Source organism: Tasmannia lanceolata, unplaced genomic scaffold (assembly GCF_043159265.1).
Source record: "Tasmannia lanceolata isolate RefF3 unplaced genomic scaffold, GAP_Taslan_0.1 ptg000008l, whole genome shotgun sequence".
Classification (NCBI taxonomy): Eukaryota; Viridiplantae; Streptophyta; class Magnoliopsida; order Canellales; family Winteraceae; genus Tasmannia; species Tasmannia lanceolata.
This window is the reverse complement of record NW_027518685.1, coordinates 21972507-21999146: the sequence shown is the minus strand read 5'-3', so window position 1 is coordinate 21999146 and position 26640 is coordinate 21972507. Positions and strand designations below refer to the sequence as shown.

Genomic DNA, 26640 nt, shown 5'->3' with positions numbered 1-26640 from the left:
GGAATGTGCATTTAACCACGACCCATCGACATAATTTTTGAGTCATAGGAGATCCAAAGCAAGAGCCATCAAGTAGACGGTGTGTATTAATCCTGAGTGGGAGCCACCAGTGGACATATATGCCACATTATATTAAATTCAGCCCCCTTCAAGTTTGAATTCACCCCTCTTACGGAAATGGTTAGGATACAGTTAAAGGCTGAAGTAGGAAGCCGTAACTCCAGTTAATCTCAGCCCTTGATGCAACGGAGTCCAGTGCAATTTAGGGTTGACCACCTCAATATGTATATGTGGCTGCCCTTTCTCGTGAATGGAGAGAAATATCCAGTAGCCAGAGCTCCTTATTTTCTCTTTACAGAGCTATGATATCATGTATGTTGTTCGGACTAGGGACATTAACTAGATTACCATGAGGTGACCCATATGCATGTTTGTCGAATGCCTTACTAGCTGCCATTAAATAGGTAGGTTTGTGGCCGGAATTGCGTCATTGGGCCCTGTTTTTGAGACCATGAGACCTCACTGGGTATTGGTTGGGAAAAGTACAAGTGGGTCAATTTACCTCGGGAATTGGAGATTGATTCCTCATGGAAGGAGAGTAAGCATATCCCGGTGGTCGGAGGTCAGATTCCCAGTATCCACCAAGTCAAGCTCTAAAAGTGACAACATGGCAGCTTCTACAGCTCATTCTTCTCCTCCTCCGGCGGTGGTCAAGTCAGATTTCCGGCCAGGCGTGTTTGATGAATCCCCGGGGAACTTGCTAATTTTAGAAGAGCGAATTGAAAAGGTGAGATCCCCCTCTCTCCTCTCTCTCTGTATCTCCGATTTTAACAAATGAATTGATTAATTCCAAATTCTGAAAAGATGATTAGACAGAACGGGATCCTGACACATATAGATACAAATGGTCCGATAGGAGCAAGAACTTCTAGGAACAGTTGGAACATGAAGCACGGTTTGCTCTCTACAAAAGACCTAAAGGTTGTATCTTTCAATTTTAATTTTCAGGCCATTTACGGATGCCGGTTCTTGACGCTTCTTGCGGTTTCAGGTTCTCTAGTCGGATCTTTGTTGTGTTTTGTCAAGGTATGACCAAGCCATAACCCTCTTAGAACCAACTACTATTCCATCAAACAGTGGAGCATAAATTGTTTCAGGCCATCTACTGTATACATCAATTACAAGCATAAGAGGCTTGATTTCTGATGGCAATTATTAGGCCTTTTTACTCTTCTGCCATGGAAAAATCATCAAACAGTATGTCAAGTTTCAACACGGTTATTATTCCTAGTTCATCACACATGACAACTACTTTCAGATGATATAAACTGTCCATCCTAAGTTGGATGGCGGCTACTGCTTCTGAAAATAAAATTGTGAAGAACCAAATTCAATGGTAATCAGATGATTGGTGTCGTTCGATCATGTGATTTAATTTTGTACCTGACCAATCAATCGTGGGCCTATTAGATGGGCAGTCTAGAGTGTTCAAGTATAAATGATTAAATAACACCAACACTAACAGCTTAAGCTTTGGCAAAACGTTTGAAAATTCGGGTCAAAACTTTGAGGGGAAACCCCTCATTCTTAAAAAATGGGACTCCGGAACCTCTTTCGAAAAGAAGTGCTTATTGGAAATCCCGGTTTGGATCCGTCTCCCTGGTCTCCATTTGAAGTTTTGGTCCCCTCACTGCCTTAGTAGAATTGGGAGTATGATTGGCACCCCGCTATACATGGATTCTCATACTGCGGAGGCGACGAGACTAAATTTCGCGAGACTTTGCATTCAAATCAAGGCCGGTTAGACACTTCCCGACTCGATTAAACTTAAAACTTCAAAGGGAGAAGAAAATCAGCAGATTCAATATGAATGGAAGCCGAGAGCATGTGTTTCTTGCAACGACTTTAGCCATTCATCAGAATCATGCAATCTCTCCTCCTTTCCTGTAGGGGCGCACGCTAAAAAAATTTTGGGCTCTTGAGGCCAAATCTGTTTGCACTGCCCCCTCTGTCAACCACTCCAATCGGGAACTAGTTCCAAATTTGATTGAGATCTCTCCTTCTCCGGATCATGATCCTGGAGCATGGCATCCTGTTCAGCGGCGCACAGGGAAAGCATCGCCCCTTCTTCATGCAAGCTGCCATTTCCCCCCAAGACCTCCTAGGGTATGCTATCCTAGGGGTGTTTCTTGGTGATGAGATTCTTTTTGGTCTATCCTAGTCTCTTTTGTTTTCTTTTCTGATTGTATAGCTCTTTGAGCTAGTTGCTCTTTATTTGCCCCTTTGTATTTGCTGCTTGGGGCTGTCCCTTCCCTTGTGCTTATTGCTGTATCTTTTTTCTCCTTAATTATTAATATATCTGGTCGGGGTCTTGCCTAACCCCAGCTTACCAATCAATCAATAAATAAATAAATAAGCTTAGGCAAAACGTGGTACGGTATAGAAAAGGAGACCCCTACCGGTTTATCAGAACACGAAAGATATTACAATCAGCATGCAAAACAGAAAAAGCCGCCGTGTATTGGTTCATATCAATACAGAAACAGAAAAAACTGTCAAATTAAAAGAAACAGAAAAAATATTTTAAATAAATAGACTGGGTTTAAAGAGTTTTGAGATGGTCAAGATTGCGTGAAATTATAGAAGAAGCCACCATGTTGGTTCATACCAATAGGAATGGGTGGTTTTTACTGAACCATAACAAGAGGCTACTGTTGAAAGAGTCCTGTTTTTAACATAAGTTGGGATCTGCTCTTCCCACTCTGTTCCCCAATGGCATGTATGTATAAAGATTAAGGAAATGCACATGTATCACCTTCACGTTTTGGCAATTTATTTAGAAAACAACCAGTTAGTTTCATAAATCTAAGCTAAAATCTAATCTATTTCTGTTAAATTCCGCAGGGTTGCACTTACGTTGTGGGTGCCTTCATGGCATACCATAAGATGGGTGGAAAAGTGATTGCAATGTTAATTGAAGCAATTGGTGAGTATAGATGAGCTATTCTAGAGTCTAATCTCGTGCTTCGTATAAAAAAGGCTACACTAAATGTTCCTCAACTTTAAACCATTAAACTCCTACCATAATTACAAATCTGTCATGTGTGCATATGAAAAAATCATTGGTATTTACAATGAGAATCTGTTTGAACAAAATACTCATTCTACAGCATGGACCCACTGCTATGTGTACTGACTCTTGTCGGCCATCCCAAGTCTGGCTGCCCCCACCCTCATCTGATGACGTAGATCGTTGATGAGGGTGATGATAAATACACCACTTCCATCTTTGTTACGTAGACCCACTGCCCCTTGGTGACGTCCTACAAATCAATGGCCCTGATCACTAAAACCTTGGCACAGCGAGTACCATCTTTCGTTTGTGTCACCATTGGATGTAGGGGTGCAGCTTGGGTCGGGTCGGATTGAACTTTTGCTGAAAAATGAATAGGAATCAACCCGAATCCGGTCTGATTTTAAGGTAAAAGCTCTACCAGAATTCCAAAAAATCAACCCAAGTTGCACCCTTAATTGGATGAGCACTCCCAGTAGAAGTCGAACCCTGTGGCCCCAATTACATTACAAGATTAATCGCAGCAATTGATTTGTTGATGGGGTCCACTGGTTCCACAACATGAGGGAGAGCAGAAGTTGGGTCAGGTCATGCTAATTTAATAGTTAAATGTGCATCTACTTTTACTTGCAGATGTTTATCTTCTAGGAACAGTAATGCTAGTCTTTGGAATGGGTCTTTATGAGCTCTTCATCTCTAATCTCGACATCGCACCAGAATCCCACAGATCAAATCTCTTTGGCTTGTTCAGGCTTTCGGTTAGTTTTCCCCAATCTGATTCTCTAAGTTTGTGAAATAAAAAAAATTGCTTTTCATGACACTTGTCTCATCATCTTAACTACAGGAACGACCTCAATGGTTAGAAATACAATCCGTCAATGAGCTGAAAACGAAGTTGGGTCATGTAATAGTGATGATTCTTTTGATTGGATTGTTTGAAAAGAGTATGAAGGTGGTCATATGCACGTCTTCAGATTTGCTTTGCTTTGCAATTTCAGTACTCTTGTCATCTGCTTGCCTGTATCTTCTATCCAAGCTTAAGGACGTGAAACGAAATAAACAAGCCAAAAGTTCTTAAAGTAGCTGGCGCTTGAAGCTTATGTACTATGTCAAGTGAACGAACAAAAGGAGTGATATGTGAACAAATTACATGTTTTGCAACTAACTGTTGTTATTGGTTTCAAGGACGATTTGGTGGACATTTCTTGCATTGCTATTATCCCTCTCTTTCTCCATATATATTAAAACAAGAAAACTTACAAGAATTTCCAACTCATAATCAAATTAGGATGGACTTCAATGGGGAGTCATTAGTTCGAGCAGGGGAGAAGAGAAAATGAAAATAAGTTTTACTAATTCCGCCCTTTTAATGTTGCATCTGCTACCTAACTAACCTACCATAATCCCACCCTCCCCTCCTTTCCTCAAAATTACTTTTGATAACATTCCTCCAAAGAGCGTTCTTCTCAATTCCAAAGAGCATTCTTCTCAATCACTAATTGTCTAACTTAGAGGAAGGTAGAGCCAATTATACTTCCAATTGCTTCCTAACAAAACATTTAGGGGCCGTTTGGATACGCGGATTTTAGAATCCAGGTTTTTAGTTTGAAAACAGTGTAAAAGAGGGATCATGATCAAGCTGTTGTATGCTGTCCTGACAGCGTTTCTTGGATTTTAAGTGAGAAATTCAGGTTTTAAAAATCTCTCCTACATCCTGAGATTTCTAAAACCTGGAAATATGGGAGGATCTGCTACTCTCTTGTTGACGGAAAGAGGGGTGAGAAGTAAAAAACGATTGCTGGTCCGCTTCTTCTCGTCTCTTAGCTACAATTTTAAAGAAATCCCGGATTCTAAAACCTGTGTATCCAAACGGCCCCTTAATGTACCATCTTTAGGATGACTATCACAAAGATGCTTGACAAGGCCCCTTAATGTACCATCTTTAGGATGACTATCACAAAGATGCTTGACAAGTCCGTGTTTCTGGGCTCTCCTATTCATTTTCTTGAAGGAAGAATCCAGAAAGATGCTTGACAAGTCCGTGTTTCTTGGCTCTCCTATTCATTTTCTTTACTTTAAGGAGGAATCCAGAAATCCCAAATTTTTTTCCAAAGTAAAGTATCACTTGGGACAAAGCTTTTTGCTTTGAAAAACTTTGCCTGAACATGCTTTTGGAACAAAATTTCACGTGCATTTATTTTACCAAACACAATTCTTTTTGGAGGGTTTTTGCAAAAGAAGTCTTCTACTTTTCGTTGTTTACAAAAACAGTTCTAGTTTGGCCATTTACAAATAAGGTCGTCACCAGATGGGTGTGGAAATATCATTTACTTTAATTGGCTAAAGAAGGGATCTAGGGAGCCCTTTTGGCCTAACATCAAACTCATACAACATAAAATTGGAAGCTAATAATACAAGGAATTCCTCTACGACATGTGGAGGGCATTGTGACGGTTGCCCAGAAGAGTAAGTTACAACTCAAGAATTTGGTGCAAATGGAAGATCCTAACGGTGAAATTAGTTGAATCTTCACCATCCAAGAGTGTGGCCAAATATTAAATTTTTTCTTGGACCATCAATTTGCTGGCTGCATATGGAACATCGAAGATATTTATTTCTTACTCCGATGAATCCAAACATTTTAGCAGGTTGTATGTCTTGTCCACATTTCTCTAAAAGGATTCTGCAGATAAAGTGTGGTCTTTATTCACAACTGAAGATACCATTGCCGTGCTTCTCCTTATTTTTTTATTGGATTCTGTAGTTTATAAGTGTGGCAGTTTATTGGATTCTCCTTTAGTGAAATCCAATGTATAGCTTGAATACAATATAATTCTTCATGTACAATATCGCTACAAGAAATATAGGATATCCCATCCTTATATAAACCCTACCATCTAATAATCTAAACACCAAAACCATCAGAGAAAGAGGATGAAGAAGGGTGCATTCTTGTTCCTTGTGGTCGTCCTCGACATCCTTTTGGGAGCATGCCAATGGGCAGAAGGTCAGCAGTGCAAACTGAGCGGGAGATTGACGGGAAAGAAACCACCCCCAAAGCAATGCAACAGAGAGAACGAATCTGATTGTTGCTTTGAGGGCAAACTTTACACGACATACACGTGTTCGCCCCCTGTGTCGGCTCATACAAAGGCAGTGTTGACTATAAACAGCTTTGAGAAGGGTGGAGATGGGGGTGGCCCGTCGGAATGTGACAACAGATACCACTCAGATGATACTCCGGTGGTGGCACTCTCGACGGGGTGGTTCAACAAACGAAAGAGATGCTTTGACAACATAACAATAAGTGGCAACGGGCGAAGTGTTGTGGCAATGGTGGTTGATGAGTGTGACTCAACCATGGGATGTGACGCTGACCACGATTACCAGCCTCCTTGCCCCAATAACATAGTTGATGCCTCTAGAGCTGTTTGGGAAGCCTTACACATACCACAAAGCCAGTGGGGTGATTTCAGTGTTGTCTGGTCTGATGCTTAGATTTCTTTCAAGATGCACCTGTGTATGCTTGTGCGCGCATTATATATGCACAACTACTAGTATGTCTTCTTTCTTGCTTGCTTGATTTTAATAAGACAGACAGTTTGACTATTGTCGTTGTCGTCGTCTCTGCAATCTATTTGCATGTATTGCTGACTATATTAATAACGAATGTGTTCTCATTTAGTTTATCAATGGGATTATGAATGTCATTCCTTTGTTGCTCTGTTTTCTTCTCTCTTAATTTTTTTTTTTTTTTTGAATGGCATTCCTCTTCATTTTAATAAACTATAGCAAATCCACTCGTAGCAACAATGGCGATTGCCTTCCTTTAATTTCAACCTTAGAAAAGAAGTTGATGAAGAAGACCGTAGAGCTCAAGAGTCACCACCACCACCTCCTTCACCTTCACGACCTTTCAAATCTATACATATGGTAGATGAATACTTGGGGTTTGACTCCTATGAATTTACTACGAATATACTAGGGGTGATGATATTTTCACCCCCTGCAGTACTTGCACACCCCTCTTATAAAGTGGGCAACTTTATGTCAAATCACGTTATAAAGGGAGTGTGCAAGTACTGCGGGAGGGTGTGAAAATATCATCTCCCATATACAAGGAGAAGAAATGGTAATTTAAGGATAGCACTTTAATAAATGATGCGAGGCACTTGATTCACCCTCTACAATACCAAGCTCTAATTGAGTGTTACCCTTAAGATCTCATGGAATCCTCCAAGCTGGTTCTTATAGCTGGTTCTTAGGGACAGAGATATAAGTAAAGCGGAATCCTCCAAGCTGGTTCTTATTCACCCTTTATAAGTAAAGCGGAATCCTCCAAGGGGTTCTTATATAAGTAAAGCGGAATCCTCTAAGCTGTGGTGCTGCCACGTGGCAGCCCCTCCTCTGTCCAGCAATTTAAAAAAAACCCTCTTTAACATGTTTTGGCAAATCTTCTATGGAAGAAAGCTATAAAATCTATATATCTCTTTCTCTCTCATAATTCTCTCTTATGGAAATTAAATATCCTATAATATCTCTTCCTTTAACTTTTAATCTCATATCAAAAACAATTTGAGTTAAATGGAAACGTTACCCATTTATGGCTGAGTACCCACTAAGAATGTAATTAATGGGAATTAACAAAAAAAATCATGACATTTATGGCGAGTTAAATGTACCCATTTAAGGCTGAGTACCTACTAACGTTACCCATTTAAGGCTGAGTACCTACTAAGCAAGGAATTAATGGGAATTTGCCCAAAAAAATCATGCCATTTATGGCTTTATGGCATTATTATTGCCTTAAAAACTATTCATTTCATATCAGATTCTCTCTCTGATTCTTCGAATCTCTGCAGTTTTTTCAAGCGTTTTGGTTTCTGTTGAAGTTTGAAAAGTCGCCCCTTCGTCCTATTGGAACCGTCCGCAATTATTTGTAAAGAATTCCTTTGGTATTCCGTATTTTCGATTCATTTCCTAACCCATACAAACATTTTTAAATGAAGATTTCCTTTCTTACAAGCTCATTCAAACTCAGCCATTTTTTTCATATGATTCGGTGGTGTGCCCTCCATTCAAGAAGAATACTGAGGAAGAATATATGGTGCAGTTTCTGTTGTGACACCGGTGTTGGACGCCATCACAGTGGCTTGGACTGAGTCAGATTCTGTAAATGTGATGGTTCTCTCTCCATGAATAGCCCATGAGACAGAGGGTTCACCGTTCACGGAAGGCGGAGGAGGAAAGCGAGATCTACTCAGGAACGAACTACTGCAGAGATTTCTGAACTTTTTTCCCTTTTGTTTTCAGGGATTTCTCATGATCTGTGTTCACTTTTTTTTTTTTGGTTCTGGATCTGATTGCTATTGCATGGTTCTCTAATTTATCTCAATAAATAAAGTACTATATATGTTTTTGTTATTAGTTCTATTTTAGTTTTTCTTGTCTGATTGGGTACTGGATTCTTATGTATTGTATTTTATGCAAATGATTGCTAAATTCTTGAATTGAGTACATGTATGATTTATTGTTGCATCTGCAATATATCACCAATTTATTTCCCCATTTTTAAATCGGTTTATCAGTCTGAATAAGAACCCCTTCCTCTTTTGTTATTGTTATTCTTGACAGGGAGATGGTATTGCCCCACCCGTTTTTTTATAGTGAAATGGTATTGCGTAACAACAGTAACAATTTAGTTTTTCTTTGTCATTTTATTAGTTTTGCTTTGAGACAGGTTATTCTCTTCCTGTTGAAATGCTTTTAAAATTTGTCTTTTCATGAGAAGCGTTAATAGAAAGCTTAGTTATTAGAAAGGCAGACTTATCTGAAAGGATGTTATTACCAGCTTTGTTTTTCACCTTCGTTCGCTTGGCGCTAAGAGATTTTACTTCTATTATTCTTTATTCCTTTCTATTAGTTTATGTTTGTTCATAGTTTTTCATATCTATTAGCAGTTCATCTCCAGGTGCTTGATTCAAAGTTTTCAATTCATGTGTTTCAAGTTTTTCCTGATACTACTTTTGTTCTAATCATGATTTCCACAAAGAGAAGCTTCGATTGGGATTAGAAGAGACAAGAAAAAAAGTATTTCTGATCTCTGCACCCAATATTAGAACTGCGATTGGATCGCCATCGCAGTCTCCAGGCCCTTTAATCAAAGTCTGTAATTCATGCATTGTTTAGTATTTTTTTATACTTCTTTTGTTCTAATCAGGATTTGTATCACTTTGAAGAACGAGAAGATTCAATCAGGATTAGAATCAACAAGAACGAGGCATGGCATCTCTCCAATCACTGAATAAGTAATTTGTTGGGAAGAATCATTTGTAGCTCAAATCTCTTCCCACACCTCAAATCTCCTCCATCGGTCACTGCTCCTCCCACGCCTCAAATCTCTTCCACCTGCTTTCTCTCTTAATCTCGCATGCTCTAATGCTTTAGTTGGCTTTATATGTTGTTTTTATATTGTTAGAAAGGCCTTCTATTTGGTTGCAGTGGCATAATGTGATGTATGTCTGTTATTGAAGGTATGCTATGTTATTGCAGCATATCCATCCAGTTTTTGCATCTGTTACATGTATAGAATTAACAGAACATGGTACTACCAATATTAGTAGCCTATTTGTTTGGTACAGTAGTCTATGAACTCGGTTTTTTTCTACGCTTTTATGCACTCTTTTCTGGTCAATGGACTATTATTATGTTTTCTTATTTAACTTAATATTAGTAATTCTTTAACTGAATTGGTGAAACTTTGTTTGTTAGATTTTGGTGAAACCATCCCACACCTAAGACATTGTTTGCATAGGGGAAAGCATTCATAACTTATAAGTTTAACTGGCTAAAAAAAAACTTATGAGCTTTACATACCATTTAGCTTGCATAAATGCATTTTATTTTTTATTTTAAAACATTTTTGTTGTATCTTTTTATGAACCATTTATTTCTTACCTTTTCTTTTTCGACTACATTTTTTTTACTAATCATTTACTTCTTTTGTCGCCCCCGTGCATCGCACGGGTTGACACACTAATCTATTATAATATAGCTGGATGGGGTTTCACTGTTGGACAGCTCCCCCATCCCGCTAGAGATCTACGTGGCATCTCTCTTCCACACACAACACCCTAATGGAAGGCATATTTATCATATCTACAAAATCTCCTTGATTTTCTCCAATTACCGTAATTACCTCTTATACGACTTCAAATCATGATAAAACTCTAACCAAAATCACTCTCTCTCTCCTCCTAAAATCTCTCCCATATCTCCATAAAACGACCTACATATCCTCTTACCCCATTAGTTCGAGTTACTTCAGTAATAACTCAAAATGAATGGCAACATTTCCATTTAAATCGCTAATTACTCGAAACATTCTCTCTATATTTTAAGCTTTTCGTTTTTGGCAGGTCTCACGATTTCCATTAAATTCAATAAATACCCAAAACGAAACCATTTCTATTCCATTTCTTACCATTACATTTCCATTGTACGTAAATCTTTTTTTAAGAAATTTAATGAGTTCTATTCGAATCCTCTCTCTCTCTCTCTCTCTCTCTCTCTCTCTCTCACGTATAGATCTCCATCTCAATCAATCATAGCTATGTCTTGCTTAGTTTTCTCCACTCAAGGTACTGTATTTCCTCTCTTTGTTTCTCCTTTCCACTTATTCATATCATGTTTTTTTCAAGAGTTCTTGGGCACTTCAATTAGTATTTTGCTCTGAGCCTTTTCAGATTATAATCTCTGACATATCAGTCTTCACATGCGATGGGGCTACAAGGCAAAATTTGAAGTTGCGTATCAAGTCTCTTAGCACGCTATTGTAGAAGAATCAGAAGACGGATTTAGACAAGTTCATGTAGCAGTTCAGGTTTTCATAATATGGAAGAAAAGTGATGGCGAATCTCTGGTAGTTTCTTCCATCAATTCCTTATTTTTGTTTACTGTTTATATAAATCTGGGATTAAAGGTATTTTTTTTATTGTTTTTTCATACAACAGCATGTCCCCCACCATAACTAAAGAACTTTGGATATACCTTGCACTTTTGAGCCCTTCAAATTTGTTTAGCTCTTTCTTTTGATGAGTCTGAATTTTAGACGTGGTTACAATGAAAGATAGCATATGCTTAAACTTCTGTAATCGCCTTTTTCCTCTCATAATATTATGAGTAGTTACCTAAAGCTAGAGTTACTAATTTCATGTAATTTTTGTTTTTTCCATAGGTTATGAGCTTAGAGCTATGGACTTGCATTCCTATGCTTTATATATTCAAGCGAGGAGACTTATTAGGAGTGCTTTCACCATTTTACTACTTTTCCTAATGCCAAGGTTAGTTATATTTTATATTTATGATGTTATTTAGGTTGGTTTATATACCTTGCTTAAGCAACTGCACATTAATTGTATATGGCTGCTTTACTTCATAACATAATTATATCAGTTCCCACGGTGCAATATTTCAGGATTATGTTGACCTTATCTGGGTAAAATTACAATTGTCCAGTTGCAAAAGTTTCAAGAAGACATGAAATACTGAGAAAGAGAGGCAGATGTTTATGTTGACCTGAGCTCATGTACTTTTTACATGTTATTCTCTTTCAATGAACAATTTGTTGTACTTCTTATCTGTTCCTTGGTGTTTTTTTTTTTTACTTAAAATTTATTATTTGTTGAATTTCTTTCATGTACATTTGCTTTTATTTAACCATTCGCCATGGAAATTTTTTGATATCATTGGTGACTGTAATATCATTTTATGGGCATTTAGTTTAAGGCTAATGCCATTTTCTTGACAATGGATGTTGCTCTTCCTTTCTCCACAGGATTCACGATTAGAAAAAGTAGCTATTTAATTGCTCATTCCTCCAAGTAGCTATTTGTTTGCTCATCTCTCCAACGATCCACGAAATTATAAAATGTGGCTGTTTTTTTTTGCTCCTTTCTCCACAGGAATCACGATTGGAAAAGGTAAATATTTTTTTATTTGCATATTATTACCCCTTCACGAGAGGCTGCCCGCGGGCAGACGGCTTTCCTAATTTCTCAGGCAGAATTTCTGAAAATAAAGCCACTCATATGTATCTCCATGTATATACTGTCTTATCTCCTTAAATAAAATCGGGGACTGATATTTGCACTAATCACCTAAAAAAACTAAATTAGATATCTACAAATAAGTGGTCCAATTATAAAAACGTAGCAGTAGAGATATACAGGCTACTTAAATTTAAAATGGAAATCGTGATTGTTTCTCAGCTTAAAGGCGATGATATTTTCACCCAAGTACGCACTCAGCCTCAAATCTCTCCAATGTTGGATTTTCAAGAGTTCCTTTCTATTCCAAGGAATATTGGATTCTACTACCAAGTTGCTGAGCCATGACAGTTGCGGTAAAGATAATGATCATTTTTATTTTTAATTTAATTTTGTTTTGTCTTTTGTCCGCTGCTCTGTGGTTGTAATTGTGTTCCATCTTTCCTCTATTTTTTTAATCATTTACACTCAAGCTTGGACAGCAACTCGGCCAATGTAACATGACTCAGACTAGTCTATTACTAACTAGGGCTTTTAACCATAAATGCCCCTACCAATGTGTACCATTAGTAATAGGTTTTAGTTACAAATAAAACTTCAGACTATCCCCTTGCCTTCAATGGAGTTTCTGAGCGTGTGCATCTCTTTATAATTTTAGATCTAAGCCAATTGTGGTGAAATTATTGGGTAACATTTTCACTATGAAACTAATTGCTAAAATTTGATTAACTTTGGCATCCTTCGAGATGTTAATTAGCTGTATTTTAGCGCAATTGTTGGCATATACAATTTTTATCCTTTTATATGCAATACAATGGTATTGTAGATGAGGTTTTTTCAGAAAATTCGGATGGCGTCCATGTTCTTTTGGTGAATATCAATGACAATACCTATTCTGTAGCAATTAGTGTGTTTTTGCAGGGAAAGAGTATCATAGAAAACCCATTAAAAAGAAAAGAAAAGAAAATTATCAGTAAATATCGATCATCAACTCTTAGACACCTCATACAAATTTAGTGTTATCATTCATTTTAATAATATTAACAACGAACAACTGCCCTTATAACAGTTGATTTTAGAGAGATGCTCTTTTGACTGATTTTTAAACCATTTTAATACATCTTTTTATTATTCATTTAATTTTTCTTCAACGCCCGCCTCACACTAGTATCCAAAGAAACGGCTAAGGTGTTGGCTTTCCTAAACACATGTTTAAAAAAATCCCTTTCCTCTACACAATGTTTCCTACAACATTTAAAATGATCACAACAAAAGCTAAAACTGCACGGTTGGAAATTTCATCTACGAATACAGGAAAAAGAAAGGCCCCTGGGTGAAAAAACATGGACCCTCTCTACAACTAGTAACTAGGCATATGGTCTAGGGTGATTACCTGAAAATCTACCCTAGAGCAGGGATGCTACAACAGACATGAAACCACTTAAGCTACCAAAAACCCCGGGATAAGTGGGTACCCGCCAACTTTTGTCTCAGAAACCCCATGAAAGCACGTGTACCTTGAGTGAAACTGAAATACAATTTTCGTTATATGTGACTCTGTCCTCCACGCCCCCGCCCACCATAGCCATATCCCCTTCCCCTGTTAAATGATCCCCTGGAATTCCCACCACGACCCCAATGATGCCTTTGCTGAAACTCGCCAAAAGTCTGCAAGCCCAATGGAAAAAAAAATTAAAATCAAAACCGGTAAACCTTCACACTGATGCTTTGGTTTCAGTGTTTTCATGTCTTGGATGGGAGAAAACATAATATGCAAATATCATTCAATTTTTTTTATAAAAAAAGCATAATATGCAAACCTCTGTATCAAGCTTCATTCGTCCGGAGAAGTTAGTCCGTCCGTTCCAAGCCCCACGGTTCAGCGCATTGCCAGAAAGCGTATCAAAGAAGTCATCCTTAACATATACAGGCTGCAGACGGAAAAGAGAAAAAAAATCAGAAGAGAAGTTCTGGTCAGAGTTGGTTTTAATTAGTCCAATACGATGCTCTACTCTCTAGATTCCAAGAGTATCTACAGACACAAGTAACTGTAATCATACTCCCTCATGCAAAAAAATGGAGTGAAACCTAAACATTTACAAATAGCAATATCCCCTGACCTACTTTGGTTTTAATCTTGGAGGCCTGGCCACAACGCTCTCCATCCTCCACATTGTAGTCAATTGGATAATTTTTTGTCTCATTACCTGTTTTATCCCTTAGCTTTGCCTTACCAAGATGCTCCCATACTTCATCCTTTTTAAACTTCTCATTCATAGCTACAAAATCAAATTCTTCAGTGAACCGAGTTTGTGAGTGTTGGGGCTGCAAGAACAAAAATCACAAATTCAATTTTTCTGAACAATAATTTTTTAAAGAAATCATACAGTAGCATTTCATTTTCACTACTTTAATGGCGTCAAGATTTAGCAGCATTCGCAGATTAAATCCCATTAATATGTGTACACATTTGATGAATCTTGCAACTGGCAACAAAATGCACGCACTTTAAGTGCACCAATATAGCATACATGCACGCATAACAACCATAAATTTAGGCGTTTCCCACCATGTCCATTTGTCCTATTTGATTTGCTTTTACTTATTTTGCATATGTTAAAAAGGCAGGCCTTCACTTTTTTCACTTGGGGGCAATTTGAAAAATAAGCAAACAGAGAAGATACATTAAGGATTCACCACTCAAAATTTGTTTGCCCTCTTCAACTTGAGAAAGATATAAATCTTCCAACCTACATAGCAGATCGAGGATAGCATCAAAGTCCTTGTTTTTCACAATCCTGTGGAGGTTCATAATTCTAATAAGGTCAGCTTAATTTGCCGGTAATTTATTGTCATTGGCCTTTCTTTTTATGTGGTTTGTTTAGCCCATCAATATTCCATGTGAAAGATTCAAGGGATACCATCAAAACTTACTTCAAGCTTAATACAATGAGGGATGGTTATTTCAATAACTGGGAACTAGAGTCATTAGCATCCTAGGGGCCTGAAAATAACTTCAAAACGGTATTGACATCCAACATAACTTTAAAGGCATTTTTTGGAAAGTCTGCAATTAACATTTTAGCAACTAATTTGTAGGATGCACAAAGTAATGAAACAAAAGCAGAATAATTTGTAGGATGCAGATCAATCGATCAAAAGTGATGCAGATCAAATAATACTTCATCAAAAGCCAAACATTATCAAACCTGTTGGGAAGGCAAAGGTAGTGGCAAAAAAGGCACTTGAGGTGGTAATGGTGTTGATGATGAAGACACCGAAGCATCCATACCATTTTGTTTGGTATATAAGTTTTGCATAGATGAAGGTGCAGGCGGTCCAAGGTGTGTCAACTGAGCCAGGGTTAACAAAGCTGGAGGTACTGTCAATAAAGAACCTGAAGTAGACCCCAGAAAGGAAGGTGATGAGTAAGGCAAGGACTGAATGGGAACAGTTCCAGCTTTATTAGAAACCGGAATTACTATGTCATTAGCCTCTTGATTAGAAGTTGATGGCGAGATCGCCAGTAAATTAGCAGTTGGATAAGACATAGACCAGGATGGCAGAGAAACTTTACTGGACAGAGGGAGAGATAGATCACCAGAGGGAGAAGTAGCAATTTGAGCAGGAGTAAGAGCAGATGCAACATTAAAAGGGGCAGAATTAGTTGAAGGGATAATAGGTGAAGGGATAGGAGCAGCAGGTTCTGACAAATTAGGCATGATTGTATTTAAGGATGCATGATTAACTTGAGGGTAATGAAACTGATTCTGCAGTGACACAGGAGCATGAATTGAAGAAGAAGAAGGGGACTGCAGGGGAATGGCTTGGTGAGGAACAACACTCGATGGTTCATAATATCCATGAGAATACATTGGCATAGAAAGAGAGGCCTCATTTGTACTTGGACGAACAGGTGAAGAACCCCATGACTCAAAGTGTGCTCCAGCTTGATAAGAACCCAATGCACTAGGAAAGGCAGGCGTGGGTAAAACAGAGTTTTCATCTGGAGAGCTTAGATCTGATAGAGTTCCACCTCCAACTGAAGATGAAGTTGTACGAGCATACTGTGACTGCAGAGCACATGCAAGAGCAAAAATAAAAGGGGCCATCCATCAAAACAAGGAAAGACAAGTCTATTGAAAAATATTGAATCCTGCTTCTAGTAAATTTTTAACCATGGAAAACAATTACCTGAATAATAGCCGGGTCACTGGGCATCTGCAGTTCTGTGCGAACAGGTGGGGAGGACTTCACTTGCAGATCCTGAAATCAAGAGATCCAAAAATAAAGCTCATATTCAGTTTTTTTTTTGGGGAACTGGAACACTCATATTCAGTTAATGCACAGACATCACTAGAATCATATTCTTCAGAATATAAATAATAAAGCACAAAACAGTCACAGATGTTCTTCAAAAAGAGTTGCAATAAGCATATGTGTGATGAACCAAAATAGCAGTGCAATTTGTAACAGTAAAATCATGTAGAAAGCACATCCTATCCAAGTCTATCATGTTGCAGCTTATAAGTGTCTATAAGTAGCTATAAGTAGCAAGCACCCACAAGGAATTGTCTCTTCATGGATACATGTGAGTATGTGACCAATTAGAATTCACAGAGGCCAATCCCAACATTTAAAGCCCTCTGCCAGGCATTAATTAACTTGTTGAAGATCCTTGCTAATGAGTGTGAGCATTTTGTATATGCACAAAGGAGAAAACACCCATAGGGTCAACTCATTGACTTTAAAAAAAAGAGTTCGCTCAGATTTGTTAGACTCTGGATTTGCAGTCTTGTTAAAATTTAAATAAAATTTATATTTTAGAAGAAAAAACAACATGAGGAAGAAAAAACAACATGAGAAAAATTTATAAAATTTTATATGTTCTCTGTTATTTTAGCTAGGAACATAACAGAGAACATGACCCTGGATTGGATAGAATGGAAGAAAATGATCCACGTAGAAGAACCCAAATAGAACCAAGATTAGAGCCGGGTAGATTCCTCTTACCTTCTTCATGAATTTTTTATAAAGGATTCATTTAACCGACCCCAACTAGTTTGGGACAAAGGCTATGTTGAGTTGAGTTGAGTTGAGAAGGAAAAACAAAGAAATAAGTAAATCTCTGGGCTTGAACAGCTTGCCTAAATGTGGGAATCATGACTTCAATAAGACCACAGTTGCAAGAGACATGCCACGATAAGATAAGATTAGAACGTTCTCACTATATGAAAAAAATAATAGGGGTCCACTGAATGAAACATAATGAGATTGATGATAACCAAAGGGATTGACAGAAGGAAATTGCAATAGTAACAGATTTTGTGATATGTTCAATAGTCAAACTAAGGCAACCAATTTGGCAATTCCTAATTGAGAGAAACACGTAAGTTATAAACAAAGGCTCGCTTTCAAAACAAAGGCTAATAAAATTGATAACTAATAATTCATGAGGAAACCAAAGAGAAATCATTTTAGTAATGAAACTTTCTCAAAGAAAAAGTATTCCCTCCAATGACACAGAAAGAGTTGACAACTTGACAATGATATATTTCCTTCTTTTCTTTATAAAGATAGTGGCCCATTTATCATTTGTTCCCCTCTCTTGACTCAACTTGTTTCAAAAATTAAAGAAGAAACGAGATAGAGAATAGGATGATTGTGAGAGACATACATGAGTCTCTACGGAAAAGGTCGTGAAATAACAGGAATCAATTCGTTCAATGCATGTCATGTCCTGCAATTTATTAAGGATCTGTAAAAAATAAATCGATGCAAATTCTTTCACTCACCTTGATGTCACTGCCTCGAAACAAAATGTATTCATATACATTATCACTTGGGGGAATCTGTGGCCCATCTTTCTTCCGCCCTTCGGTACCATATGACCTCACTGCAACAAGCGTAACATGGGCCAATGCAAAGAGGAAAGCTTAAATTCTCTAAACGATTTTGGATCTCAGAATGATAACTAGCTTACGAATTATAACAGATCTGAAAGTATGATGTATGAATATTATTGAAAAAGATCCCGTATTAAAGAATGACAGACAAGAATATATCTACCAGCAGGAAAATAATTGTTATTATCCGTTTTTTGTATGTACTTCCTCAGCTGAAAGTATCACAGGAGATGGGATTTGCCACTGCAGACTAGTTTAAACTATGATTCCTGGAAATAAACAGGATCACAGGACAGAAAAATGCATGGCAGGTTTCCTCCAGAGCTTGTGAAGTCCAATTTCTTTCTTTTCTTTTCTTTTGATGAATAACAAATTTATTAAGACAAAAGGAAATATATGAACTAAATGACAGAGATGGTCAATATAGAAATAAACTAAAACACAAGCACATCAAGTAGCAAAATAATACAATGGAAGCCAAGACCGAACAACCAAATGTTGTCGACCTACTCCATCGCTGGCTAAAGCATCAATAGCTTCATTGGCCGCTTAAAAACATAAATGAAGAATGAGGAATGATAGACTAAAGGGTCCATCTCAAGAAAGTGCATTTATAAGGGCATATAAAAATATGGAAATAGCATTGACAAAAATAAAATTAAAGTACCAATAAATGCAAACTGCTTAGATGGACCAATGGGGGTGCCCTTGTAACTGGTTTTTTGCAAGGGCACCCTTCAATCTATCATTCCTCATGAAGAATATGTCCTCAGATAAACAAAAATCAAATGTTTCTTCAATCAGAGGTCCCAATTATTACAATATTCCATGGAGCAGAATGTATCACGTATTTTCACTATTAAATAAAGCATCACTGTTTATGGGACAAAACAACAATCTGGTCAGACTGAGTTAACATCAATAGACAATGGGTAGATATCCAACAAAGTAAATGAATAGGGGAGAACAGTATTCCAATTAATTTCCAAGGCAAAGTGCATGCTAAAAAACCACAAAGCAAGCCCTTTTCTCTTTTAATCATATGAAGAAAGGCGAAGGACTATCTTTAGGAGAGGTCAGTCAGGACGTCATCATGGATGGGTCCGGGCAGACCGGAGCATCCTTCTACAGGGACTGAACTTGGCCCACTGCTCTAGATGGCTCAGTTCCCATTCCAGAGATTTAGCTCTGGTGTGGGGCACCTTTCCTCTTTTCTTTCCTAAATTTCACCAAAAGTTGAAATGATTGATGATTTACTAGGGGAACAACAATTATTAAAAGCAAAAGATGGCTTTGGCTCCACGGGGGGGCGCTGGACTCTTCCGCTACGGAACTGCTCTCGTGATGATGCATCGACACGGGATCCTGGTACCTTATTGGCATTACGAAAAAAACTTTGAGACGAAATTATGAGATTTTTTTATGGGGATTTGGGATTTAATAATGTTTGGACATGATAGAATTTATGAATTTTTAAAATTGGCAAAACACCCCATCATTTGGAAGTTAAGATTTGACCTGGCCCAGAATGACCAAAATGCTAGATTTTATTCTAGAACTGGAAAGTTGACTTTTTATCCGTTTAGATTTGGGTCTTGAAAATATTTTTAATAAATCCAAATAGGGGATATTTCCCTATTTACATGTAAATCTTAGATGACTTTGCATGTAAATGCCTTGTCCCTGTATTTTCTTGTAATTATGTTCCCCTGTAATTCTGTAGAGATATTGGGAAAATATTTTTTTTTTTTTTTTTTGGGGGGGGGGGGGGGGGGGGGATTGGGGAAACGCGCTTCCCGAACTGGTGAAAAGAGTTTCCCACATTTCAGAAATGAGCTTCCCCTATTTTTGGGAAGTGCGAAGTTTCCTGCTTTCGAAACACACTTCCCCGGAAGAATGCTTCCCACCTTCTGGGGGTGTTTCTAGTAACTTTGTGAAAATGAGATTTTATAAGTTAAAAGCAAGAGCTTCTTCAAAAGTAAAGTAGTTGTATTGTCTGCAAATAAATCTAGGTATGCAAATGATTCAAAGGATCCTGCACAATTCATAAGTATATGCATTATTGGCTGCAAGAGAACAAGTGGGCCTCTAATAAACTGTATATAAAACCTTTTGGAAAAAAAAAAAAAAAAAAAAAAAAACTGTATATAAAATGAGTGCTCTATGTGATTCTTACTGTTTTGCTTAAATAAATAACGTTTACACTGATTCCATTTCAAAATAATAATAATAATAACTTTTACACTCGAGAAACAAGAAATCCAAGTGAATTAGATGAAAATTAGATGTTCATAGGGGATGCAATCCGAGGACGCCCATCCCCTATTACTATACCAGCCCAATAACAATAGGTGCAGAGCTTTGATAAGATATAGAGAAGCTGTCTTTAATATCTTGTGACTGTAAAAACACTTGCCCGAAAGAGATCAAAATGCCTATGATGAAGTAATTTAAAGGAAAGAGGTAGCATCCTTCATTTTGTTAAGACTCTTAAACACTGCTAGGAAAATGCCAAGTGAGAATGGTTAATCATATTAGTATGTGTTTTCTTCTAAGCAGTCCGCATAGTATGTGTGAACTGTGGTGAACAGTGATGAACTGTTAATCATTTTAGTATCATGTGTGAATTGTGGTGAACGGTTTATCGTTGTAGACACTAATAGTTGTGGATTGTGGACGTGGTGGTGGTCACTAACTCACTATTATGAGTGAACTACTCATATTAGTATGTGTGAAGTGTGAAATGTGCTAATTACAGTTTGAAGTTCAATGCCTTTTCTATTTTATTGCAGGAGTTGCTATTTTATATTGCCTTGGTATTATTTGGTTGATTATTGAGAAATGTCAAGTGTGAAACAACAACGATAGTGAGGACTACGGTGATGATTTACAACTTTATGGATGATTGATAATTTTCATTTCATGTTTGAGACTTTTAACTTCTATCTGTTAATATTTTTAAAGTTATTATCCAAAATTCATGCATTTATTAATTTATATTGGAAATGGATGGTGTTACTTGTCAGAAGTTATTAAAAAGAATTCATAGTATGATATTGAATTACTAATAATGGAATTTCTATTTAAATTAACTGATTTGAATGGGAAATGGATAATTAGTCATTTGATTGTTGGTTCAGATTTGATAAAAAAAATTATATTTTTCTGATTTTTGGATAAAATCTGAAAAAAAAACTAAAATTTAAAATTCGGTTTACAATCCAATAAGATTCCATTCCAATTTTTAGAATCTTGAAAAAAATAACTCTCCTTGCTTCTAAAGGCAAAAGTGTAAGATGTAGATGGGGATGCTGAAGGAAAGTCCTTGCAAGAAAAACAACAGAAGAATAATTGAGACCTTGAGGTTCCAAAAATAAAGATGATAGAAACTTGTTTGCAGTCCCATCTGTCAAGGAGGTTCTTTGAACTTATGTCATGAAGAAATAAATCTGAACCAGTGCTATCATTAGGGGTTTTGGCATGCATCCTACAAAAGACATTCTTGTTTACTAATCAGTAATCAGATGTCAACAATAAATTCTTGCTCTTGGAACCAACCAAAAATTGAAGTCAACAAAAGGGCCTTTGACCACAAGATATAGATTTTTGATAACTCTTTTCTTAGGTATGATGCTCTGAAAAAAATGGGCTACAATATTTTGAAGTTTGAACGCATTTCAGATTTTGGGGAGACAGAGGAGCATAACATTTAAGACAATGTGTGATCTACCACTAGGATTTGTTTATTCTTGGACAGACTTGAATTGTTTTATTTACTTAGGTTTTATCTAGAGTTATAATCCATATTTTATTAATCCTAGATGTAGGAGATGTCTACATCAACATATGCCCAGCTTTCTCACCTTTTTTCAAGCGGCCACAATTACTTAAATCATTTTAAAACCCTTTATTTAGTCCTATTAGCCTGCCGCTTGGGGCCTACAGCTGATTCCACTTAACCTATAACCCCCCTTTTTATAAAACGCTAATTCTCCCCCTCCCAAAATCAAAGTTTTGGAAATCGAAAAATGACTCCTCCCCTGTATTCAACCTCTATCCTCTCATCCCCCTGCGACATCTACCCCCACTTAATCTACAAGCCCCTCCTTATAAATGCCCAACCATCCCCCTCTAAAAAACTAAGTTCTGAAAATCGAAAATAGAACCCCTCTCCCTCCCTCTCCTCTATTCAACATCTCTTTCCTCTCTTCCCCTTGCGACATCTACCCTCTTCCTCCACACAAACACACACTCTATCTCTCTCCACATCTTCTCCTCTCTTTTCTTCCCTCACATTCCCCATCTCTCTCCATACCCTTCTCCCTCCTCACATCCTTCTTCATTTCTCCTCTCTTTTCTCACCCCGTCCCGTTTGGGTTCAGAAGCCGTCCCCTTCCACCCCCATCTTTCTCCTTTCCTGATTTTGATTTCTTTCCTGATCTTTACTTCTTTCTTGATGTTGATTATTTCTAGATCTCATATATATGAGAAAGAGAAGGGAATATACAGGGACGACCAAGAAGGTCCAGCCCGAGAGAGAAACAAAAAAAAAGACAAACAAATAAGATACAAAAAAAAAGCCTCTCAAGGAGGAAGGAAATTGAAAATCTCTAGCGCCTGCCTCTCAACTCCATCCCTGACAAGTCTATCCGCTTCAGAGTTTGCAAATCTTTTAACATGTTGAAAGGTTACATCTGACCTACCAATGCAATCCCTGATCTCATCAAACCAGCGAGCAAATCTTGAGGGGAAGGATTTGCTACCCTTCAGCCACCCAATAACATTAAGCGAGTCGCCCTCCACTATTACCTTGGATAAATCATGAGACTCAAGAGACCTAATGCCCAGGAGTGCCACTCTAACTTCTGCCTCATTAGAATCGGCAGATCCATTTGGACCAGAGAACGCCCAAACTGTAGCCCCCTCATCTCTAAGAAGGCCACCAATCCTTGAGGGCCCCAGGCTGCCAATGCTAGAACCGTCAAACTTGAGTTTGAAGAAGCCATGAGGGGGTGGGGACACCATTGAGGACCACCTTGCTCTATGCGGTCAGTAAATCCTTCATTTATCCTAGTTCTCTCTTCGTTTATCTTTCTTTATCTTGGTTGTGAATAGCCATTCTCTCCTCTCCACCTCGCTCTCTTCTCCCTCTTGGACATTGCTTGTAGGGGGATAACCAAGGCATGAAGCCCGGCATGCTCTCTTAGGTATCAATTTCATTTTTCCTTTACTTTTTATCACATATTTCCCCAAAAATCTCACCCTTAGAACCTTCCCCTTCCTTTTCTACATAGCCACCCCCTCTCTCAATCAATTTTGACACCCAGATTTAACCCAATCAACCATACTCTTGTTACCCATAAAACCTACTATGATTCTTTCACCACCCTCTTATTTACTTACCCTCTTGCCATTGTTCGGGCCTTAGTCAGGCATTTTATCTCAGATTTGATTTTCTACAAGAGATTTGGCTGAGATCTGATTTTTATTCAATTGATATTTATTTTCTTTTGGTAATTATTGTATGAAACAAGATTTGGATGATTTTGGTTTCTTTGATGGTTGAAGTGTTACCAAGTGGGAAAAGGAAACGGGAAACGAAACATGAAACGGAAATGGGAAACGCATGAAAAAAATACAGGGGAAACGAGAAACAAGAAACAATAGAAAATCGTATGATAAACGTCTTAGGAAATTATGTGTTTTTTCCACAATGATTTTCGTAAGTTCAACACATGTTTCCTACGCGTTTCATATGCGTTTTCTACGACTGTTGCATATGTTTATCACGCGTTTACACATTATTTACGTAAGTTTTCCATATGTTTCCCATGTGTTTTAGAAATATTTCTCCAATTATGTATCATATTTTGGAAACGTTTCCGAAACGTGTTTCCCTCATTTTAGGGGAAATGAGTTTCCCAACAGCGAGAAACGCGTTTTAGGGGAAACGGGTTTCCCACCCGCCCAAGGAGTTTCCGGCAACTCCGTTGAACTCTTATGTTAAGCATTTCTTTGAAAAATCCTTGATGTATAGGATTATTTATGATCTATTTATGCTGATTTAGAAATAAAGTTTGTTTTGTTGAGATGAACTCATATATTACTATTAAATTTCTAGAAACTCATCTACGAGCCTATGGTTTAGTACGAATCTCATATTAGAACAATTGTGAGCCCACAAGCCTCCAGCCCTAGATTAATAATACCTGGAAATAACTATGGACTATGGAGACACCAAATTCCAGAGTCTAAATGTTGTATAATGGGTACACTTTGGATAACTCCAAAGTTCAAACCGCCCAAGTTGTACATTCTTCTTGCAATGATCAATGTGGGAAAGAAAATCTGCCTCCTTGAATGCAGTAAAAATATCTAATAATCCTTGAATTCATTTAAAAAAAAACCCAAAAGAAAAGTTTAGATTTATAAAATTGGATAGCTATAGGAAGAATAGATGGTTCCAAAGTGCTCAGAAAACCCTTCCATAAATTCAAACAACTTGCATTCTGGGAACAGATTCACTACATAAAAATGAGAAACACGTGACATTTTCATCAGGCAGAAATTTTGCTAAATAAATCTCCAACTTTCCATGTTTATTTGAAAACGCAACGCCAAAATTAGAATGACCAAAATTAACCAAGAGCAGGGAAAACAGAAGAAAATGAAAATCGAGACAAGCAATACTACCCACAATGCCATCAGTTGGAGTTGGGATTAGGGTTAGGGTTGAAATTTTTCCAGAAAGTTAGATAGAAATTAGGAAGAAAGACAAATGTTCGATATCAATCTTCAATAATAACAACAATAATAATAATAATCAAGGAGAAATAAAGGAAAGACAGAAAGATTTCTAGGTAGCAGAGATCCTAATTGCCCTGCATTCATAACAAAACCCAAAACCCTAGCTCTTCAAATTTTGTAATGAAGAGGGAGAATTTTACCATTGTCCAAGCCGATGGTGGATTCTTGGGGGTTTATAGTAGAAAGGATGCCCTCGTAACGAATATCGCATTTGGAAGTCAAGCTGATGAGGCTACCAATGTAGGAATCGCCCGATTCCGCCATGCCCTAACGATTCCGATAACTTCTTGCGATAACTGGATTAGGGTTCTTTTTCCCTTTCTCTCTCTCCTCTGATTCTTTTTGTGTACTTTTTACAGATAAAAGAGTTATATTAGTTTGTGGAATTGTGGCGGTTGGATTTTGATTTGAGGTGTAAAAGAGAAGAAAAATTGCCAACGGGGACACCAAAATACAAGAATTCCAACGGGGGACACATTTTTGAGAAATTGTAAGAGAGGGACGAAATAGGGGTTATCAAGTCTCCAAAAGGGGTTATCAACCCTGTGAATGGGGTTATCAAACTCTCAAAAGGGGGTTATCAACCATCTTTAACAATTTTTCAAAATTGTGTCCCCCATTGACAATTCTTGTATTTTGGCGTCTACCTTTGGCAATTTTTCCAAGAGACAATATCGTTTGGATGGATGTGAAGCAACAGACTCCAATAGCACTCTTGGCTACGTTTTACACGGTGTACCACTGTATGGGCCACCATTTGATGGGTGCCCCAAAAAATCAACCCTATAGATCGGAGGGCTTGGATCATCTATGGAAATGATATTTTTAGGCACAACCTACTTACGCTTAAGGGTGGCAAAATTGTCCGAACCAAGCCGAAACCGAAATGAAAATTCGGTTTCGGTTTGGTTTGGTTCGGTTTGGGCATCAAACCGAACTGAAACCGAATATTTCCAATAATTATGAATAAGGGGTGGCAAAATTGGCGGAACCGAACCAAATTCAGTTTCGGTAAAACCAAATCGATTCAAATTTTAGTTTGGTTCGGTTTGGGGGTCAAACCGAAACTGAACCATTGCCACCCCTACTTACGCTCGTGGCCCATCAAATGGACGGTTTGGATCATCATATGGTGTGGCCGAAGTACCTTTTGAAAAAAAGGCCACCAATGGGGGACAAAAATTAGGTGGAATTATCAACAGGACCCATGCTTTTCAGAAATTATCAACGAGAGACAAAAGAGGTCTTGTCATAAAAAGCTGGACGAAAATGCCCTTTTCTTAAGCAACCCGTTTTGTTTTTCCACTTTTCCCTCTTCTCTCTTCTTTCCCTCTTTTTTTTTTACTTTTTCATTTTCAGCTTTGTTTTTTTACCTTCCTAGTCTTCTTCTTCATCATTTAGCCACCATCGGAGGAGGGAAAACTCGAAAATTTGAAACGTGAGTTCATTCCCATCTATCTCTCAATATCTAGGTTTTGTTTTTCATTTGTTTTAGGGTTTTGCAATTCTCATTCTCCCTTTTAATGGAGGATGAGGAAGATGAATCGTACGGTAGAAAGAAAAAAACGCGAAAGTAAACGAGTGAAAAAAAAACAGGAAGTAAAAACGTGTTCATAAGGGACTTGATAAGCCCATTCGAAATTGGGTAACCCCATTTTGATACTGGATAGCCCCAACCCCAGAGACTTGAAAACCCCCTTCCAAAACTCCAGTACCCTTGGGCAATTTTAAGAGACTTGATAAGCTCATTCGTAAATTGGTAACCCCATTTTGATACTAGATAACCTCAATCCCAAATACTTGAAAA

The 26640-nt window shown here is 37.7% G+C and overlaps 3 protein-coding genes and 1 long non-coding RNA gene across 6 annotated transcripts; 3 read left to right on the top strand and 1 right to left on the bottom strand.

The window, feature by feature from the left end:
• The first annotated feature begins 287 nt into the window (after window positions 1-287).
• On the top strand, window positions 288-4270 carry LOC143884803 (uncharacterized). Of its 2 annotated transcripts, none has more exons than XM_077388597.1 (5): window positions 288-787; window positions 1009-1086; window positions 2905-2986; window positions 3707-3831; window positions 3918-4270. In XM_077388597.1, the coding sequence occupies exons 1-5, from the start codon at window positions 512-514 to the stop codon at window positions 4149-4151; spliced, it is 795 nt and encodes a 264-aa protein (XP_077244712.1). In that variant the 5' UTR covers window positions 288-511; the 3' UTR covers window positions 4152-4270. The 2 variants fall into 2 exon arrangements, with proteins under 2 accessions (XP_077244712.1, XP_077244713.1); XM_077388598.1 differs by having other exon boundaries at window positions 665-787; window positions 917-1086.
• Window positions 4271-5951: 1681 nt separating this feature from the next.
• LOC143883431 (kiwellin-1-like) lies at window positions 5952-6698 on the top strand. Its single transcript, XM_077386778.1, has one exon. The coding sequence runs from the start codon at window positions 6008-6010 to the stop codon at window positions 6569-6571; it is 564 nt and encodes a 187-aa protein (XP_077242893.1). The 5' UTR covers window positions 5952-6007; the 3' UTR covers window positions 6572-6698.
• A 1229-nt stretch (window positions 6699-7927) lies between these two features.
• Window positions 7928-11810, top strand: LOC143883430 (uncharacterized). The gene is made up of 3 exons (XR_013252384.1): window positions 7928-10994; window positions 11310-11415; window positions 11550-11810. It is a non-coding gene; the product is annotated as an uncharacterized LOC143883430 (long non-coding RNA).
• Window positions 11811-13316: 1506 nt separating this feature from the next.
• Window positions 13317-25226, bottom strand: LOC143884802 (protein decapping 5-like). Of its 2 annotated transcripts, XM_077388595.1 has the most exons (7): window positions 24974-25226; window positions 17916-18016; window positions 16315-16386; window positions 15330-16193; window positions 14245-14445; window positions 13941-14051; window positions 13317-13788 (listed from the first exon to the last, which is right to left on the bottom strand). In XM_077388595.1, exons 1-7 carry the CDS (start codon window positions 25095-25097, stop codon window positions 13666-13668), a joined length of 1596 nt encoding a protein of 531 aa, XP_077244710.1. In that variant the 5' UTR covers window positions 25098-25226; the 3' UTR covers window positions 13317-13665. The 2 variants fall into 2 exon arrangements, with proteins under 2 accessions (XP_077244710.1, XP_077244711.1); XM_077388596.1 differs by lacking the exon at window positions 17916-18016 and having other exon boundaries at window positions 24974-25113.
• Between the last annotated feature and the right edge of the window lie 1414 nt (window positions 25227-26640).